The sequence below is a fragment of the Lutra lutra genome, chromosome 1, assembly GCF_902655055.1.
Source record: "Lutra lutra chromosome 1, mLutLut1.2, whole genome shotgun sequence".
NCBI classification, from domain to species: Eukaryota; Metazoa; Chordata; class Mammalia; order Carnivora; family Mustelidae; genus Lutra; species Lutra lutra.
The window spans coordinates 193,470,227-193,490,898 of NC_062278.1; the positions used below are offsets into that span (position 1 = coordinate 193,470,227).

Here is a 20,672-nt window from a genome sequence, read left to right on the forward strand (position 1 = left end):
ATATCATCTATTATTTGACTCGAAACCCACTTCCTGCATAAATCATCAGATTCTAGCAAATGCTGCAACTCTGAGCACAGTGGAGAGTACGGTGCTCAAGTGAAGAGTACAGAACATTTTATCTGAATGTGGAAGTGGACTGATAATGAGTGCTTTTGTTTTGTTTTGTTTCCATCCACCAGTAATAAGGAATGAGTGAGAACTATATAAATTTGATTTTAGAAAAAATTTTCAAATGCCTGCTTGATTTTGAAGTAACTTCTGGTTAAGATCCACCCTGTTGGCGATGTCCACAATAGCCAAACTATGGAAAGAACCTAGATGTCCACCAACAGATGAATAGACAAAGAAGATGCAGTATATATATAAAATGGAATACTATGCAGCCATCAAAAGAAATGAAATCTTGCCATTTGCAATGACCTGGATGGAACTAAAATGTACTATGCTGAGCGAAATAAGTCAATCAGAGAAAGATAATTATCCTATGATCTCTGATAGAAGGAATCTGAGAGGCAGGGTGGGGGGTCGTGGCAGGTATGGAGGGAAAAAAATGGAACAAGATGGGACTGGGCGGGAGACAAACCATAAGAGACTCTTAATCTCACAAAACAAACTGAGGGTTGCTGGGGGTGGGGGGATAGGGATAGGGTGGCTGGGTGATGGACATTGAGGAGGGTATGTGCTATGGTGAGTGCTGTGAATTGTGTAAGCCTGATGATTCACAGGCCTATACCCCTAGGGCAAATAATACATTATATGTTATAAAAAAAAAAAAAATCCACTCTGCTGGTCTCTTGGGTGTCATGAAGTCAAGGGACTTATTTGTCTTCTTCACTATGAAATTCCCAAGTGCTTATTACAATGCCTGGTTCTCAAGGATTACAGAGGCAGGCACTGGTCTGGGAAGGGGTGAGACCAGGGCAGAGGACAGGAAACTGGCAACTTCATAAAATTTTATGTATAGGCATTAGAGAACCTTCTAGCGAATGACTCTGCAGAGAAATGCAGAGGGGCCCCTGCCTTAGCTCATGAATGAAACTGATAATCTCAATCTAAAATTCCCAAAGGCACGCCTTTTAACTCTGCTACAGTAATTGCTCATGTACATATTAACAGCTCTCAAAAACCTGGACCTCATTGACTAATTGGAACAATCTGTCTTGATATGTAGATGTAATGGTTGTTAATATAAGAGCTACCCTCTGGAAGAACAGACTTTAAAAAGATCATTTTTGTGAGCTGCACGACTAACCCTCAGCCTCACAGCGTGAGGCAACAGGATGAATGTGTTTATTTGGGAGTAACTAATTTATTTGGGTCTTTCACGCCCTTAATACGTAGAGGTAGTTTTAGGGGAGGATTTGCTTCCTTAAATGTCCTTTTTATGAATGAATTACAGGTTTTTCTTCTCGGGATTTGGAGTTCCTTACCCTTTAAAGCCACTGAGACATGAAGATGAAGATACAATACAAGAATGCTGGTTCCTTAATACGTATCACTGCTGACTCTTTTATAAGACTGTATCCATCAGCAGCAAAGACTCGGCAGTGAACAAGACAGACAGGGCCCCCTCCCCTCCAGGAGCTGACATGCCATGTAGGGGGGGTAGGGGTGAGGGAGCCAAGTTAATAAACAAGTAAACAAATCAATAAGTAATTCCAAAAAGTGATGGGTGCTACGAAGAAAATGAAGCTGGGTAATAGGAAACAAAGCAGCTGAGTTAAGAGGAGAGAGCATGGGATGTCACCATGGGTAGGATTTAGAAAGGAATGAGCCACAAGAAGGGATAATAGGGGAGAGAACATTCTAGACCCACTGAAAACGAGATGGGGAGAAAGGGGTGGAAGGAGTAGGAGCCACATCTGGTAAGGCCTTGTAGGGTACAGTGGGATCTCTGGATTTATTCAACATGTGACTGGAAACCACTGGGAGATTTTTTTAAAACAAGGGAAAAACATAATGAGATTCAAGTGTTTTGAAGAACGCTGGTTACTAGGTAAGGACTGGGTGGTGGGGCCAAGAGAGAGCTCTCTGGAATCTGTAGCAATGGTCAAAGGGGGACACAGTGATGGCCTGAACCAGGTGAAAACTGTAGCAAAGAAAATAAATAGATGGACTGAGGATGTGTTTCCCAATTTAAGTAGAGGATCTAGACACAATACCAGCAGCTAACACTGAGCGAGCTCTTAGCCTGTGCCCAGTCCTGCGTGAAGCACTTACATCTACTAACTCCAAGCAAGCCTTTGAAAGGGGGCTTTGTTTTATTACTGTTGTGTTTCATCAGTTCACTATGGGACATTCTTCTTCTTTTTTTTTTTTAAGACTTACTTATTTATTTTAGAGGTGGGGAGGGGCAGAAGGACAGAATCCTGAAGCATACTCCCACCTAAGCATGGAGCCCAATGCAGGGCTCCATCCCAGGACTCCTGATACCATGACGTGAGCCCAAACCAGGAATCGGACTCTCAACCCACTGAGTCACCCAACTGCCCTCACATTCTTTTTTGGTGTACAAGAGATAGTGTGTAATCAGAACTGGTCTATAATCCACAACACTAAAAAATTTTGGGTATTATATAATCAACAATTTAAAAGAATTTTTTAAAAGATTTTATTTATTTATTTGACACAGAGAGAGAGAGAGATCACAAGTAGGCAGAGCAGCTGTTTTTATTTTATTTTTAATTTTCTTAAAAGATTTCATTTTATTTATTTATTTATTTATTTATTTATTTTTTATTTATTTGACACAGAGAGAGAAATCTCAAGTAGGCAGAGAAGCAGGCAGAGAGAAGGGGAAGCAGGCTCCCCGGAGAGCAGAGAGCCTGATGCGGGGCTCGATCCCAGGACCCTGAGATCATGACCTGAGACGAAGGCAGAGGCTTAACCCACTGAGCCACCCAGGCACCCCAACAATTTAAAAGAATTTAAAAAAAAATGAAATGAAATGCTATAAAATATTAGACTGGTCAACGATCCATGACTTTTTATCCTAAAATTACTTTTTTTTAAAAACAGGAAATACAAACTTTATCACTAGGGAAAAGCATCCCTGTCTTATCTCTCTTGCTTAGCATGTCCTTCCCTCAAAATAATCCGAATTTGACCTCTTCTCCATATATCCATCTCTAGCACAGGCCACCATCACCTCTCTTGAAATATCATAATCACCTTCTGAATTCAGTGTCTGCTGGTGTTTGCTATGGTCAAGTGCAGCCAGAAGGATCCTTCTAAAACGTAAGGCAGATAATGTCCACTCTCTGCTAAGGACATTCCAAGGGCTTTCCACCTCACTTGGAATAAAAATCACAGAGCTGTCCAGGGTCCCCCATGACTCATATGATCGGGACCACAACTGTTTTGCTGACTGCACTATGACTCTACCTTTTGTTTGTTCAAACGTGCAGGGCATGCTTCTGCCTCAGGGCCTTAGCACCTACTGAAATAAAAGCTGCCTGAGGCCAGGGCATTCTTTGGCCTACACAGAGAAGGCTCTATTCATCAACTGAATGAACGCTGTTGATAATTTAGAAATGAACGAAGAGTGTAAGAATGTAATTTAAACATTATATATAGCATCAAGGCACAGAAAAGAGCTCCCCACTGAACTATGTGGATGCAGGAAATTCTCCTTATCATTAGCCTCTCAGGAAATTACAATTAAAATAAAATAAAATAAACTCCATGGTCAACTGAGTTTGGGAGATTCCTGTTACATGCAAATTGAACAAGTTTCCTTGCTGGAGTTTTTGTTAATAATTTTACTATGCTAACCCATGATCAAGCTCCAAGAGAAAGGTATAGTAGGCAGCATTTCCTAAATATATCTGACCACACACACTTTTTGTGCAGAGCATTTAGACTAACTGATGCAATCCTGAAAATGTACCAGGGCTGCTATATGGTTCTGATGTTTACCCCACAGTTACTTTGCTGATAAATAAATATGAATAAATAAAGTGATCAGAGGTAGAGTCAGAGACTTGAGCAAATTTAAAGGCAGAAACAGTTTGAGAAGTGGCAGGAAGCAGCGGGATGAGTTTTCTTTCACCCCTGGCCTTCTTTGATCAGGGACCGGTGAACACCAAGGCATACAGTAAGAAGATTCTGTGAAATACTGGACTTTATAAACCAATGCAGTAAAGGTTTTAATAGGGAGATTCAGAAATCAAAGCTCTACCTAGTAAGAGGTGGGATTTAGGAGTCATTTCACTATTAACCCAAATATCTATAAAACCTGAGTTTTAAAGCCCTATATTCTAAGACATCCTCAAACATTCAAGAGATGAAATTTTTAATTTTAAGTAAAATAAGGTTTTTGTGAATTTGCCCAGCTGGTCTCCCTATGTCATAGTAAATGTACCCAAAGCCGTATCTACGCTCAACACAGTGCCAGGCCGTGCAACCAGGAAAGGAAGCTTCAGGAAGTTTCCTCTCCTTTCTATTAAAGGGTGGGGTTGGGGGGGACTCTATGAAATTCTATGCTAGGGATTCAAAGGGGAAATAGACTTTCTTTCAATCCTGTCTTCTTTCTGCTCCTTATAAATCTTCCTCACTGTTCTTTCTGAGTGTCGGTGGCATTAAAGAACTTGCTAAAGGCTTGAGATTTAAGATGGCTTGAAACCTTCCTGCTCAAATTTTGACAGGATAGGGGAAAAAACAAAACAAGTGCCAGGGGTGGGGGTGCGGAGGGGTGTCTCTGAGCCTTATGCCCATAAACCCTCCTGACCCTGAATTTACAATCCATCTGATCTAGCCGCCGGAGGTCTCTACCATTGGTGCACAAAGATCTCCCTGAGCGGATTTTATTTGAGTTCCTCAGCTTGGAAATAAATTCTGAGTGTTCAAAGTCCTGGGAACAAATGTTCTTAAAAATAAATAAATAAATAAATAAATAAATAAATAAATAAATAAGGGGGAAACTACTGAAAGCTTACACAGAAAAAAAACACCGGCATCACATCTAGGTGAAGACTTGTGTCAACCAGGTCAGATCACAACGCAAAGCTAAATGGTATCTACTGTTTGGTTGGGGAGAAAAAAAATACGTGAAAATTACTACAGATGCAGCATAAAAAGTCCTCCTAGAGAATTCTTGTCAGTCCTTTGGATAGTTTATCATCTAAAGTTCATGAGTGTGGGGCGCCTGGGTGGCTCAGTGGGTTAAGCCGCTGCCTTCGGCTCAGGTCATGATCTCAGGGTCCTGGGATCGAGGCCCGCATCGGGCTCTCTGCTCAGCGGGGAGCCTGCTTCCCTCTCTCTCTCTCTGCCTGCCTCTCTGTCTACTTGTAATCTCTCTCTGTCAAATAAATAAATAAAATCTTTAAAAAAAAATAAATAAATAAAGTTCATGAGTGTGGCCTGGAGTCCTCACGTCTGCATGTTTCAGGTATGGTGTGTGGCACTGAGCATTTGAAAACTGGCCAGTCTGAATTAAGATGTGCTGTTAGTGTGTAATACACACCAGACTGCAAAGATAGTACAAAAAAAGGAGTGCAAAAAAAAATAAAAAAAATAAAAAAAAAAAAAAGGAATGAAAATAGCTCAGGAATAATTGTTTATTTGATTATGTGTTGAAACAGTAATATTTTGATGTATTAGAGTAACAACAATAGATTGCTAAAATCAACCGAAACTTAATTGATTTTGTAACAATTATATACCACAAATTGTATAAAATAGAATGAATTATTCAAATCAAGTAAAATCACTTGTTTCTTTTTACCTCTTTATTTTTTAAAAGATTTTAATTACGTATTTATTTATTTTTGCACACACATGTGCATGAGAGAGAGCAAGAGAGAGAGAGAATGAGAGCACACACAGGTGCATGAGTGTGATAGGGGACAGAGGGAGAAGCCGACTCCCCACTGAGCAGGAAGCCCAACATGGGGCTCGATCCCAGGATCCTGTGATCCTGACCTGAGCGAAGGCAGACGCCCAACCAACTGAGGTACCCACGCACCCTCTTTTTACCTCTTTTAATGTGGCTGCGAAAAATTAAAAAGTACAATGAATGGCTCGATTATATTTTCTCTCAGTATTGTTCTACACGATTAAAAATAGACAGAAGTGGCCGATCCAGATAAAATGTGTCGAGTTTCCTACCATATCTCTAGGCAAAGAGCTGACAGCATTTCCAGTTCCCCTCACCTCTCCTCGCTGTATGTTTTACTACTGGTTCAGCTACTCTGAACATATGAAGTCCTTTGATCTTTTTTTCCCCCCGTCCCTGTTATCCAATAAATAGCAGTTACAATTCCAGCAAAATTATTTCTATTGCATCAGTGATTCTACAAACAACCTAAGGCAATGACAAGAAAAACTAGGAAATGACTTATCCAATTAAAAAGAAAGCTGGTTAAGATTTGGTAGACACTGAAGCCTAGATTCTGAAGTCCTAACGATGAACCTCAGCCAAGCCACTTACCTTCCCAGAAGCTCAGCTGTCCCATCCTTAGGGTACCCCTCTCATAAGGCAGGGGAGAAAATTAAATGAGGTAACATCTAGAACATTCCTGACACAGGCAATGCTTATTAAATGGTGTCTACAGCATCATCATCACAATCTCAACCACCAGCACCACCTTCAACACCGTTACTACCACCTCTCTGCCTTCTTTTTGGTTGTCTGAGGGTTCCCCTGGGGTCATCAAGTTATAATCTCCAATTTAACTGGGTTTTCTTTTCACACTGTCATCTGCTTTTCTGTGATTCTCAGTATAATCCAATCCAGTATCAGCACACCACATGTCAGCAATACACCATCAAAACAGCCCCGAGCCAAGTTCATATCTAAGGAAGACTCTGTGTGATGGGTGCTGTGGGACATTATGGCGGCCAGGGGCCAAGGCTGTTTCTGCCTCGCCAAGTCAGTTCCCCGGCTTCGTACAATGAGGCATTACTTCACCACTAAGCTTACGCTAAGTATTAGGGCCCCTTCATATGTTCCCCTTAATTAACCCAGGACATAAACATAAAAGATCAGCCAGATGGAAAACAAGTATTTCACTAGCAAAGGATGAAACATTCTGCTCTAAAATGGGATCTTTATTTCAGTAAAGTCATTTATATTTCAGCCAATTCCTTCACCATTTAATGGAAGTCACTGCAAAGAAAAACATGACCAGCCCCACCACAAAGCAGCAAACAAACACCAGATAACCAGGGACAGCATCCTTGACACTTCCAGTGTTCATTAGGAGAAAGGACAAGGGAAAGAGGCAGTGCCTTTAGCATACCCACAAAGGACTCTCCAGGAACAAAGCAATTTTTCAGAGAAACTGCAATAATTCCAGGAATTTCAGTCAAGTACAAGGCAGGGTGAAAGAAACAGCATGATGTGGCAAAACTTATTTTTAATAGAAAATGTCTCAATCTTCCTTTTTTTTTTTTTTTTTTTGGTAGTTTTACTTATTTAAATGATCTCTACCCCCAATGCGGAGCTCAAACTCACAATTCTGAGATCAAGAGTCAGATGTTCTGACTGACTGAACCAGCCAGGTGCTCCTCAACTTCCCTTAATGACAGCTCTCTCTAATGAAAGACAAAGCGAGACACTATTGAGTTTATAATGACAACTGTTTTGTGAACAAGCCGAGTTAGTTTTACAATTTTCAAGATAAGTGAAATCAAAATCATCACTGGTGTCTTCTGGAAACATTTATTTGAACAGGATACCATTCCTTTTTTTTTTTTTTTAAGATTTATTTATTTTAGAGAGACACACAGAGAGAGAGAGAGAGAGAGAGAGAATGAACAGGAGGGGGAAAGGGAGAGAGAATTCTAAGCAGACTTTGTGCCAAGAATGGAGCCCCATGTGGGGCTTGATCTCACAACCCCAAGATCATGACCAGAGCCAGAACCTAGAGTCAGATGCTTAACTGACTGCACCACTCAGACATCCCTCCATTTCTTACAATGGATATGGACAGAATAGAGGATAGCAGAAAGTTATACTTAGCAGAAAGTTATACTCATTTCCAAAAGAGTGATACTGCCAACTTAAACTGAGAGGGGAGTGGGACATTGGGCTTATAGCAGTCTGGAAAAAAACTGAGTTAAATAAAGGTAAACAGATTTACTTAGTGGAAAACAAGCCTTTAAAATTGGCCAATATATAAAATACACCTTCAGGAAGGCATTTTGTATCTAAATTTATTTCCAGCAGAAAAGGATGACTCCATAAAGGAGTGCCATCCAACCTGAACATAGAGTCCATGCTCCAGGATACCAGGCTACGGAAGTCAGAGGTCGCTACGAGAGCTCAGCCTCTAGGAGACTGGCCCACATCTGAGTTGCATCATAGCCCACCATGCTTGCACAAGAGTGGAGAGCGACTCTGGGGGAGTGTGCATCACGAGTGCAAGAGCTCACCTGGGAGTGGGAAGGCAGATGCAAGTCACTGGGAACATAATCTAGGGGCCCAGTAGAAATATAAGTGTCTAAGTGGAGTGTAATAAATAGAAACACTCAAAGAACCAAGATCCATTTCACAAAATTAAAGGTGTTAACATTAGCCTGACTCTAGGCAGGAAGATGGGAGCTGGGTGGACAGGAGGGAAGACAGGAGCAGGTCAAAGTAACAGGCCCAAAGATGTGGATACTGAAGACAACTGCAGGCTTAAGCAGAATGTTAAAATGAGAAAGAATCACAGAGCAAGGTCAGCCTAAAACAAGTATGTGCTTACCCCCCTGAACAAAAATTAACTCTAAGAAGGCAGTAGTACACCACCACCAGATAGGTCCTGCACCCGCTGGGCCCACTGGGGAGACAAATAATCCAATGTGTTTGTGTCATGGTTGCAACTAACCCATGTTCTTAGGAACCTAAACCAGGGGAGCCATGCTACGGATCCAGTTTTTACAACACAGATCCGTAAATTCTTCATCAGTGATGATGAAATCTCAAAAGCTTCTAAGACCAAAGGTGTTTTGTTATTATTGTTATTTATGATTTGAGGGCAAAAACTAATTTGGTGGTAAAACCTGATGGGAAGCCATTTAGAATACTGAGATTCCCCACTTAGTGAGAATATTCATCTGCGTGTTGCAGAATTATTGATGCGTCCAAGGAGTAGAGTGCCAGACCCCACTATGTGTCCTCAGTAATACGTACAACATATGCACCGTAATACCTTTCCGGAAAAAATACTGAATTCTGAAACTTCTGGCCTCATGAGTTTCAGCTAAGGGACTGCAGTCTTGTACCATATGGTAATGTGTACATGGTGTATTATTAGGAAAAATGCCTTTGCTTCTTTTCACTTGCTAGGATGCTCTAAGCAGAGCTGAAATGAACCAGCTGTGAGTTTCACTGGAAAGGGCACACACAATCAGTTTGGATCATTTAAGCTTATTGAAGACTTCAACTCATAAAGTAGCAATAAGTCTGATCAACAACTCCTGCGATCTCTTATTGTAATAAACAGGATTTTAATTACCTCAGACAACAAGTATGCAATGAACCTCCACTTTAATGGAGCTATCGGAGGTTTCAACCGGAGATTTCTCTTTGCATTAACTCCAGCTTCAGTTAGTAGTGAAAACACTGCATGATTCAATCCTATTAGTGTTACACAAACCTTTGTTTAGGTTACCAATCACAGAACAGGGAATGAGCAGGGGCAGAGAGAAAACTTAGGATACAGTAGAAGCTGCCATACACAACTGTGGTCATAGAGGTAATACAAAGTCAAATGGCCATGGAAGAATGGGAATAGGACCTACCACTATTTTAATCACTGGCATGTTCTGACCCTTTTCACTTTATGGTTACTTAATCATATCTAAAAAAACCCTTTTGCCATGTAAAGCAATATATATTCATAGGATTCAGGGATGAGTGAGTGGACATTTTGGAGGGCCACTATCCTACCTATCAAAACCCCCAGTGATCCTTTACTCCTTCAACTTACCAAATATCTCCTGCCTCAGGGCCTTTGCATGTCCCTGTTCTATGAGCAGGCTCCAACTCATGTCTTCCATCTTAATAAATATCACTTAATAAATACAGCTTAATAAATGCCTGTCTATAAGTCTTCCATATCTCATTACAAAACACCCTTCTTCTTCAGAGACCGTATCATAACCGATATAACACAACTGTATATATGTGACTGCTTGCTCAATTTCTGTTTCATTACCAGAGTGCAAATACCTTAAAGGTACTGCCTTTCTGGTTCACTTTTATAACCCAGAGCCTATATGACAGTAGGTACTCAAGAAACATTTGTGGCTTGGCTAGAACTAAAGCCGCATAATAGGAGGGGAGGGCATCTGAGGATCTAAATTGGGTCTACACGCCTAGGCACGGCATTGTAATTTGATTCTGAGTGTTTCCTAACTTAAACTGAGCTGTAAAGAAAGCCAGTTATTGAAGGGCTCTTATTTTTCTATTAGACGGGATGTTTTTAAGTGTAGGAACTCCAAGAACAAGTCCAGGATCCCATCCAGGAAAGGGTGGGGAGGTCGGATCTCTGGATGTGTACGAAGTTGTTATAGGTGACCTCAGGGAATTCCCAGGAAGCAGCAAAACTGACCACGTTGGGCTTGTTGCCACTGACCCTCGGGGAGCAGGACCAGATTCTTGTGGGGCTGTGCCTACAATTCAGCTTGCAGAGCTGGAGCACTGAGGCAGCTGCTGAAGTCCATACCCAAGGTCATGACTTAACCTCAAGTGGAACCTCAAGGAACCAGGACTAGCAATGTTCTCACCCATCAGGTCAGGCACATTTCCTCTCTGAAATCCACAAGAAGATGGAACAACCTCTCAAGCAGGGAGATCCAAGGATTCAAACATACTCAAAGTGACGCCACACAGGTAAAGGAAGGCTCGATTCCAACGAAACATACACGTTCTCTGCTCCAAAGTCTCACAGCAGTGACATTCTGGGTGGGATAATTCTCTGTCTGGGGGCTGCCTTATGAGCTGGAGGTTTACCCACATCCCAGGAGGTTCAACTGCATCTCTACTCACTAGATTCTAGGAGCATACCACTGCCCCCTGAGAGTGACAACCAAACATGGCCCCCGAAAATGCATCATGTCCCCATGGGCGGAGCACGCGGTCTCTAGTTGAGAACCAGTGCTGTGCTCTGCCAATCTCAGTGCAATCTTCAACTATGACTCTTCTCTGACTCTGTATACAAGACAGAAAAGTAGGGTCCCCGATGCTGATAAATGACTCCATGATATATAACAATTTTTTTTAACTTTCATTCTTTAAAAAGGTTTATTTTATTTTTTACAGAGAGAGAGAAAGAGACCGAGAGACAGTGAGCGTGAGCTGGGGGAGGGGTAGCAGGAGAAGGCAGAGAAAGAATCTCAAGTAGACTCTGTGTTCAGCATGGAGCCTGACTCAGGGCTCGATCCCATGACCCTGAGATCATAACCTGGGCCCAAATCAAGAGTCAGAGGTTCGACTGACTGAACCACCCAGGCGCCCCTTCTTACTTTCATTTTAATTTCTTAGAAAGCAACATAGTTATACAGAATGAAATAAACCAAGTCTGAGATGTTCAAATTGTAAGACCACCAGGGAGAGTTCCTGTTGATAAAGAGCTCCAAAAAAGCAACTGAACACAAAATATTACAGACATGTTCTGGGCAAAAGTGAGCAACTTTTCCTTGCATATTTTCAAGTTAAATTTGATCCCGTTACCTTTGGTCTCTGAAATTCCAAGTTCCTCAAATACACCCAGTAAGTAATTTAATATGTTTATCACATTAAAAAAAAAAAAAAAAAAAAAAAGCTACAAACCAGATGGGCCTCAATGAGGAACCCAATTAATACAAGCAGCCTTACCATCTGACATTACTTAAAAGAAATAAATTCAAACAACTTGGCAGAACAATAAGTCTGTGCATTATAGCTGCCATTTCGAAATAGCTTCTGAATTTCAGGGCACTCTTTGAGTAAAAGAAAACTGAAATATTCACTTAAGGTAGTAACTTTTTAAAAGAATATGCATCTAGTCTATGCATTTTTCCAAATATGAATAGAATAAGAGGAGGAGACAGGCCCTTCACCACATTAAGGGATATAATTAAGAATGATGCAGAAGTTCCCAGTTCCCATCTCTAGAGCTCTTCTTTACCAAGGCAACTGCCAAAACAAATTTTCAATCTTTCAAAGCACAGGTCTTTTGTTTGGACAACACTAGGCGAACAAATAGCAGCCTGATTCTGAGATAAAGAGGCTTTTGAGAAAAACTAGCTGGACGCCAACTGTCCCTTCAACTCGCCCTGCCGATGGGAACTGGTCAGAAAGAACTGAGGGAAACCCGAAACTTTTAAAAAGATGATATAATTTTGCTTCTAGGAATCAAGTTTTCCAAATACCAATAAAGCTAAGATTTCTAAGAAGTGATTCATTTAATACAAAAGGACAGGATAAGAGCCCATTAGCAAAAACCCTTCTCAGGAGACCTTTAACTAGTGTAACTAGTACAAGAAGTCCCACAGACAGAAGAATCTTAATACCGGGAAATTGTCAGTTGAAGGAGAAAAAAATGTGAAGCATTTTTTTTTTAAAGATTTTATTTTTATTTATTTATTTGACAGACAGAGATCACAAGTATGCAGAGAGGCAGACAGATAGAGAGAGAGGTGGAAGCAGGCTCCCTGCAGAGCAGAGAGCCCGATGTGGGGCTCGATCCCAGGACACTGGGACCATGACCTGAGCCGAAGGCAGAGGCTTTAACCCACTGAGCCACCCAGGTGCCCCAAAAATGTGAAGCATTTTCTCAGAATAGTTATCTCTGCTTTCTCCATCAATCACAGATAAGAAATAAATTTATATGTGAGTAAAGGCATCTCTAGACAAAGAAATACTACTAATTTTCTCATCTTGTGAGGATTCTTCACTTATGCTTCAAGGATGCCTAAATGGTCCATAAATAGGCTTGAGGAAGTAGGGTGAATGACGAAGCCCTATAAACTACGTGCAAATCTGTGTGCACATCCGTGTATTTTCCCTGTATGGAGGGGATCTCAAGATTTCCTCAGATAATCAAAGTAGGTCATGACTTACTAGAAGTTATAACACACTAAGAGTTGCTGTTCCATGTTTGAGTCCAATCATAGACTTGAAGGCACATCCATTCAGTTCTTCCTCAAATGTGTAAAGGTCACCACATAAAAGAACCAAACCTAACAAACTCATGTGCTCCAACAAAAGAATATCCCCATCTTGATGATGGTGAAAGGTAAAAACAAGGTTAGCGGGGCGCCTGGGTGGCTCAGTGGGTTGGGCCGCTGCCTTCGGCTCAGGTCATGATCTCAGAGTCCTGGGATCGAGCCCCGCATCGGGCTCTCTGCTCAGCAGGGAGCCTGCTTCCTCCTCTCTCTGCCTGCCTCTCTGCCTGCTTGTAATCTCTCTGTCAAATAAATAAATAAAATCTTTAAAAAAAAAACAAAAAAAAAAAAAAACAAAAAAAAAAAAACAAGGTTAGCAATGGAAAAGGTGCGCTGCCCCAGCCAACACTAATGAAGGAATCTGGAGTCTTGCTCTCTCCCTCCCTTCCTCACCAAAAAGATACAAACCGTCTCTTGTACCCACACCTTTCTTCTGTCTAGCAGCAAGGATGTTTGAGAAAACTGACACAGGAAAGGCAAAATGTCACCATTGATCCCAGCAATGTTAACTGAGAGTCATACCACCAATGGCCACAGCCTCTTTCTTGACAGCGGGAGGAAGCAAACAAACCTTATAATAGCTTCCCCACCGAGAGAAGGTTCTGAGATGCCTCTTCATGTATCAACTAACTTTTCTCTTTTCTAAAGGGCGAAAACAGTCACCTGAGTTTCATACAGGATTTCACTTTTAGAAAGTGGGACTTCAGAAAAACAGAGTAAAGAAATGGTGCCAGATGAAACAAATGGTTGAAAATCATTGGCCAGGGGTGAGTCTACTCAAAACCACGAGGCCCCTGACTTCCCCACGCCTCTCCAGTCAAACAAAGGTGAGAAGCTTGAGGAGGAATGTACACCTGTCACGCTGTATATAAACAGTTTCCAGAGACAAAGGTATGGACAGTATGAGTTTCATTCGCAAAGTCACTGGGGGTAAAGACAAAGAATCTGACTAATATGAGGACCCAAAGTGGGGCTACACTTGACATCTCGATGCCTTCTCACCTCGACAGGAAAGCGCCTCCCGTTGATGCTGTGTTCTGAGCCCGCAGAGCCATTGCTGTGCCCCCAGTGAAATTCCACTTTCTCGGCTTTGAATCTGCCAGGCAGGCCAGCACCACTTACAAAATAGTCGTCCTTCAGAAGGATGGCAACTGCAAAAAAATGGAAGGGAAGGGGAACAAAGTGAATTTCAAAAAAAAAAAACTTGAATGACTTCCTCCACTGCTTCCAGTAAAGTTCAGGATTACATGATGTGAATTATTTCCTCACGTTCCTGTTGGAAAAACAAGTCAAAAACACTAGTTTGAATAAACTAGCACAATCTAGCTGCAGAATGTTCTCAAGCTCTGGTTCACTCTAAATCATGAAAACTCCCAGGGAATGACCTCAGAATTTCTCATCCATTTCATAGATGGGGGGGGGGGGGGGGCGTTGGGGAGGAAGAAGAAGAAGAAGAAAAAAAAAAAAAAATGGAGACAGTCACAGAGTAAGATGCTCTGAATCAGGGTATCCTTAGTCCGCTCAATGACCAAAACTATCTAGAGAGGGAGAATTTTTCTTTTTGTAAGCACTGACTCCTGGGGCTACCCCTGGGTTCAAGTTCTGGAATGAGGTGGGAAAAACATATGATAAGCCAGATGTGAGAGGCAGGTTTCTTTGATTAGAAAGCTTAGACAAAGATATCAGGAAATAAAATTTGCAGGTTCTTTCAATTTTAAGGCAGTATTAGTGGACATATGGCAAAGGTGGGGGTTGCATTCATGGTATTTGAAAAGAGTGGTACTGAATACCCTGAAATTTTGAAATACTGAATACCATGAAAACATGGTATTGAAAACAGTGCCCAGGAAAATGCTGGCAAAATTTTATATATTAAATCACTCAAATAACTGCAGATAACTAGATTTCATGTAATGCTTTTAAAAAAAAAATTATTTCACATGTAGGAAAATTTTACTTAACCCATCCAAAAGAACACCTGAGAATTCCAAAACATAGGGAACCTTCGTCAATTTAAACCCTAACTTTCAAAAGGATCCCCCTCCTGAAACACAGGAAAGAGAAATTGAGAATAAATATCTTGGACTTATACAGGCATAACAATTATTTTCCCAAAAGGAATGTAGTATCCAGATGCATTAACAAACAGATTTTCTTTTATAAGTGATACACTCCCTTTGTTGGTTTGTTTTCTAAAGTGAATTCATGCATTCATTCAACAAACACTCACTGGCTGCTAAATATGCGTAAGATGTCAACCAATATACTTCATGGTCTGTGATCAACAGCCAAATTTGTAAACCGCAGAAAAGCTCTTGTATCATCACTGTCTCTTCTTCCTAAAGAGATCCCAGTTCGAGCTTTAGTGAGAAATCCTGCATGAAAATTAGGTCTCTGTAAAAGATTGGGACGAGGCTAATGACCCATCTCTAAAACAGTGCAATTAGTTTCAGTACTCCTCTATATAAAGGAAACATTAAAAGCAAGTAAAGGAACCCTGCTCGTATAAATCCCTTTTTATTGCATTCAAAAGACAGTTTTTCTCCAATTTCTGAAAAAATATACAGTGAATGTTCAATTAGTGGGACAGCAAATTAAGAGATGAAACGAAGTCAAAGCAAGTGTTTCTTGCACAGATTAAACACGCGATGGCTGTTTTACCTGTGTTGTGTGCGAGGCACATTTAACAGGGGTTGGCAAATGTTCTCAAGGCAAGATCGTCTCTGTGGGCCCTGAGATCCCAGTCACAACAACCCAGCCTAGTCCTTGTAGCACAGAGGCAGCCAAGCACAACATGTAAATGAATGTTCCAATAAAACTTTATCCAAACTAAAATATGCATATAATTTTCATGTGTCATGGAATCTTATTCTCCCTTTGATTTTTTTCCCCACCATTAAGGATGCAGAAACAAGCACGGGTTGTCATTTGGTGATCCCTAAACCCAGCATGCTATTTTATAAGATAAAACACAGTAAACCAATCACACGCCTTTAGTTCTAAAGCTAAAATACCTATGAATTAGGTCAGTAGTGTCTTAGATACTTTTGATTACTATCATCCTGTTATAAATTCTATACGTAACATTTTGCATCCAAAGGATGAAGGCAAAGCATTTTGAGTGCATCTGTTACAATATACCCAGGGACTCAGCAGCATCTTATAAATATTTGATTTTACCTAAATCATTTATGTCTCTGTCAGGGGTCATTTTACTTGTTTTATATGAATAATTAAAAGCATAATTAGGGAACTGTACAATCTGAAACATTAATCTCATTTTTCATTTTACTGTTTTCCTCACTAGAGCACACAGCACGCTCTGTGTTCCTACTCCCCCTCCTCAATGCGGCTTCTATTTTTGTTTACCTATAAAACTGTGAAGGGAGAACTTTCTCCGCTATCACGTAACGATTTTCTGATGACCACTGAGGACACAGAGCTGTTTGAAAACAAAATCAAGATACTTCCTACAGAACACAGAATATATTAAGAGCCAAGAGCTCAGAAGATGGACAGACCTGGGTCAGAATCCAGTTCTGCTTACTTTAGAGCAGATGACCTTGGGCCAAGTTACCTGACTTCTTCGTGCCTCAGTCTCCACCACTGTTCCCATGGCACTAAAAGGGTCAACGGGGCAAGGCTGTTTTGATGCCTGAAGGAAATCACACAGGGAAAGGCCTTAACCAACCAGCCAGAAAGCCAACAAGTACACATTCAGTGGAGATTCCTGTCAGACTCCTCTGTGGAGGTATGGACAGAGCTCACGTGCCACAAAGAGGGGGGCCCACAAAGGTGTGACTCTCCTTTTTCAGATAGAGTTCCATTTAAAAAAAAAAAAAAGATTTTATTTATTTATATGAGAGAGAGAGAAAGCGAGCGCACACAAGCAGGGGGAGGAGTTGAGGGAGGACAGAGGGAGGAGCAGACTCCTGCCAAGTGGGAAACCTAACAGACTTGGGGCTCTATCCCAGGACCCTGAGATCATGACACGAGCTGAAGGCAGACGCTTAACTGACTGAGGCACCCAGGTACCCCTCAAGTTCCATTTTAAAGCAATACTGACTTCCTCACAAAATAAAGTGTCCTAGGACAGGGACCACAGCAAGACTTGACAGAGATTGTAAGTGCTGAATAGATGCTCTGAATTCATTACAACACAGAGTAAAAAAACGTATTTTCTCTTCTTGATTGTTTCTATGCTTTGTTCATATCAAGGGGAAAAAAATATCAATGTGGTGCTGATCTGCTCTCCATACTTCCCTGATACTCACTCATTTCCCCTTTGTACCCAAAAGTAAGTATTACGCTCAATTTAGTAACTTTGGTAATTTGATTTATATTCACAGATCACAGCCATATATGCCTGTATTAGCCTCTCCAAGTCAAATAGTACAGGTCTTCACATAAAGGTGTTGGTACCAAGTTTTCCTTTATAATCAATTTCTGTAATTAAAATAAAGAGAGCCAGTTGAAAGAAAAACAGTAAGTAGATACTACTGTGATAATAATAAAGGGGCGCCTGGGTGGCTCAGTCAATTGAATGTCTGACTTCTGATCTCAGCTCACGTCTTAGTCTCAGGGTTGTGAGTTCAAGCCCTGAGTTGGGCTCCATCCTGGGAGTAATGAATTTTAATTTCAACTTTAAAACAACAGAAGTAAGTTGAATCGGATTAGGTGACACGAAGGTAGCACATAACAGCTAACGGATAGAGACTAATAGGAAAGGGGGGTAAACAGGAAAAGTCCATGGGAGTGTAGAACAGGCCCTCTGGTTGTTGAACCACTACTGTGGACTGGGATGGAATCACAGCAGAAAGACAAAGGGAACAGAAGGAGCGGAGGCTTCAAATCTGGAGTTTCTGAACCTAGAGTTCATAGTCCATAGCAGGAGCCACCCACAGGCTCTGGGTCTACACCCTTCTGAGACAGGAAGTAAAATGCAGAGCACAGGCGCAGAGACAGAGCCAGACTCTGAAGCCAGTTGAGTCTGAATTTGACTACTACCACCTGTCACACTCCCCTTGTAGGAAAGGCATTACATTTCTTGGTGCTCTAGTTCCCATTCTTTAAAACTGGAATGCTACAACAGTAGCTTCACGGGTCTGCTGGGAGATCACAGGATTGACAAACGAGGATGCTTACAACAGTCACTGCTATATGATATTACAGCATTAAGATGACATTGTATAACTGCATAAGCGTTGTTTATAAAGGTTAGTATCCTAGGGAGACAAGCCATACCTTTTACAGACTTCCCCTGTGTCTGAGGCTCCCCCAAATGTAATGCTACCCCAGGCTGTGCGCAGGGGGAGGGAACAGGTGGGAGTCACACGGCAGATAAGGAATTGGTTTTCTCCTGAGCTCGAAGGGATAACTGAGTACCTGGCGTTCATGGCAATGTTTGCAGGACATCCACCCACTGTTTATAAATTGGACTCAACATGTCTATCTGGTGCTGGGCTAGAGCAAATGTTCATACCAAAATCTGAGTAAACAGCAGTAGGTGCCAAAAGTTAAATAAAAATGGACGGCACGGAAACTACTGCTTGCTCCGTACTTCCGCTATTCCCAACCCATTTTTAACACTACAAAATGAGAAAAGACCACTATGATTGGATCTTGATGGTGAGACCCTTCTCCCCCACCCCCAGACCATCCAAAATGCAGGTGTCCACAAGGGGATGCTTAGGGCCCTTGGTTAAAGGGTAACATTCTAGTCTGGCAGTTGAGAAACATGAGCTTATCTAACACTGGCATTTATTTCTTCAAATATTTACCAACTTATGACCAGAGAAGAAAAGGTTAGTGAATCAAGCATAGATCTTGGCTTCAGGGAGGGTACAGCTGGTGGGAAAGACAGGTCCTGGCAACTAAACGACAGCAGAAGCAGCCCAGAAAGTGGGACAAGTGGTAAGAGGTGAGTCCAAGCCCAGACAGGAGAAGGGGAGTGGGTATCTTCAAGGACTGATGAAATTACATGAGTTGATAGTTAAAGGAGCAACCTTGGGAAGTACTGACAAGAGGGGATCTTGTCCAGAAAAAAAGAAGCTGATGCAAAGGCCCTGCAGTAATAAGAGTAAGTAAGAGAAAGCCAGGGTGGTCGGTGCCCAGACAGCAGGGTGTGACACAGAAGCTGGGGAATGAGGCAGGGACAGCGATCAATCTATCTTTATCCCCAAGAGAAATGGAAAGTCCTTGATATGGCTGAAAGAAAGAACAAGAATGAAAGAGGGTGAGACAGAAAGACAAACATGATCAGATTTGGGAAATAAAATTATTCTGGCTACTAAATGAAGAAGGCATGGGAAGAAAGCAACACTAGTTGGTAGGAACAAAAGTTGGGAATTTACTGTAGTCATCTGCTAAGGAGAGACTGGACATGTTAAGTTGGAGCAGCCTCAGACATCCAAGAGCTGTCAAGTCATGGGATTATACCAGGTCTCAGTGAACTCACTGCTAAACTGAGCAAGATGAATAAAGTGGGTAAGTTGACCCTTGAATCATACAATGTATGACAAATATCAATCTAGCCGAGAGAACTCTGCTCTAAAAAACAAAGACAGGCCTCAGACATGACCTCCAAAATTCAAAATTTACTTAAGTCTCCCTGTGTAAAACAGCACTGGTGTGGGGGCGCCTGGGTGGCTCAGTGGTTAAAGCCTCTGCCTTTGGCTCAGGTCATGATCCCAGGGTCCTGGGATCGAGCCTCACATCGGGCTCTCTGCTCAGCAGGGAGCCTGCCTCCTCCTCCTCTCTCTCTCTGCCTGCCTCTCTGCCTACTTGTGATCTGTCTGTCAAATAAATAAAAATCTTTAAAAAAAAAAAAAAAAAAACAGCACTGGTTTTGCCATTATCACTGGTTATGTAATTGGCATGTAATCAGTTTCCATCTACCCCAAAACTTGTTTCTACCACCATGGCACAAGGGCTGGGGCTGTGGGAGTCAGAGAAAAGAAATGGAGCTGAGCAGACATGGAACAGAGCTTGTAGTGTATCTAGCTAAAGACAGACCCAGTGAAACAGCTCTGACTTGAATTCCAGAATTCAGACAAGACTGAATGGAAAGAACCCAAGAATTTAGACCTCTGAAACAGGAAATTTTTATTTTTTTAGAAGTTTTTATCTTAATTTCAGTTAGTTAACAAACAGCATTGTATTAATTTCATGTGATTCAACAATTTTTTTTAAAGATTTTATTTATTTATTTGACAGAGAGAGATCACAAGTAGACGGAGAGGCAGGCAGAGAGGGAGGGGGGGGGAGCAGGCTTCCTGCTGAGCAGAGAGCCCGATGTGGGGCTCGATTCCAGGACCCTGAGATCATGACCTGAGCTGAAGGCAGCGGCTTAACCAACTGAGCCACCCAGGCGCCCTGATTCAACAATTCTATACAGGACTCACTGTTCAACATAAATGTATTCTTAAAGCCCATCACCTGTTTAACTCGCCCTCCCTCTGTAACCAGCAGTTTGTTCTCGATAGTTGAGAGTCTGTTTCTTGATTTGTCTCTTTCTTGTTTATTTCTTTTGT

The 20,672-nt window shown here is 41.6% G+C and overlaps 1 protein-coding gene across 4 annotated transcripts in view; it reads right to left on the reverse strand.

Moving 5' to 3' along the window:
- PTPRG (protein tyrosine phosphatase receptor type G) overlaps positions 1-20,672 on the reverse strand; it is a 707,992-nt gene that overhangs the window by 270,040 nt on the left and 417,280 nt on the right. For all 4 annotated transcript variants that reach the window (XM_047690530.1, XM_047690520.1, XM_047690539.1 and 1 more), the window contains exon 4: positions 14,143-14,291. In XM_047690530.1, the coding sequence (XP_047546486.1) occupies positions 14,143-14,291 (149 nt within the window). The remainder of the gene's footprint in view (positions 1-14,142; positions 14,292-20,672) is intronic.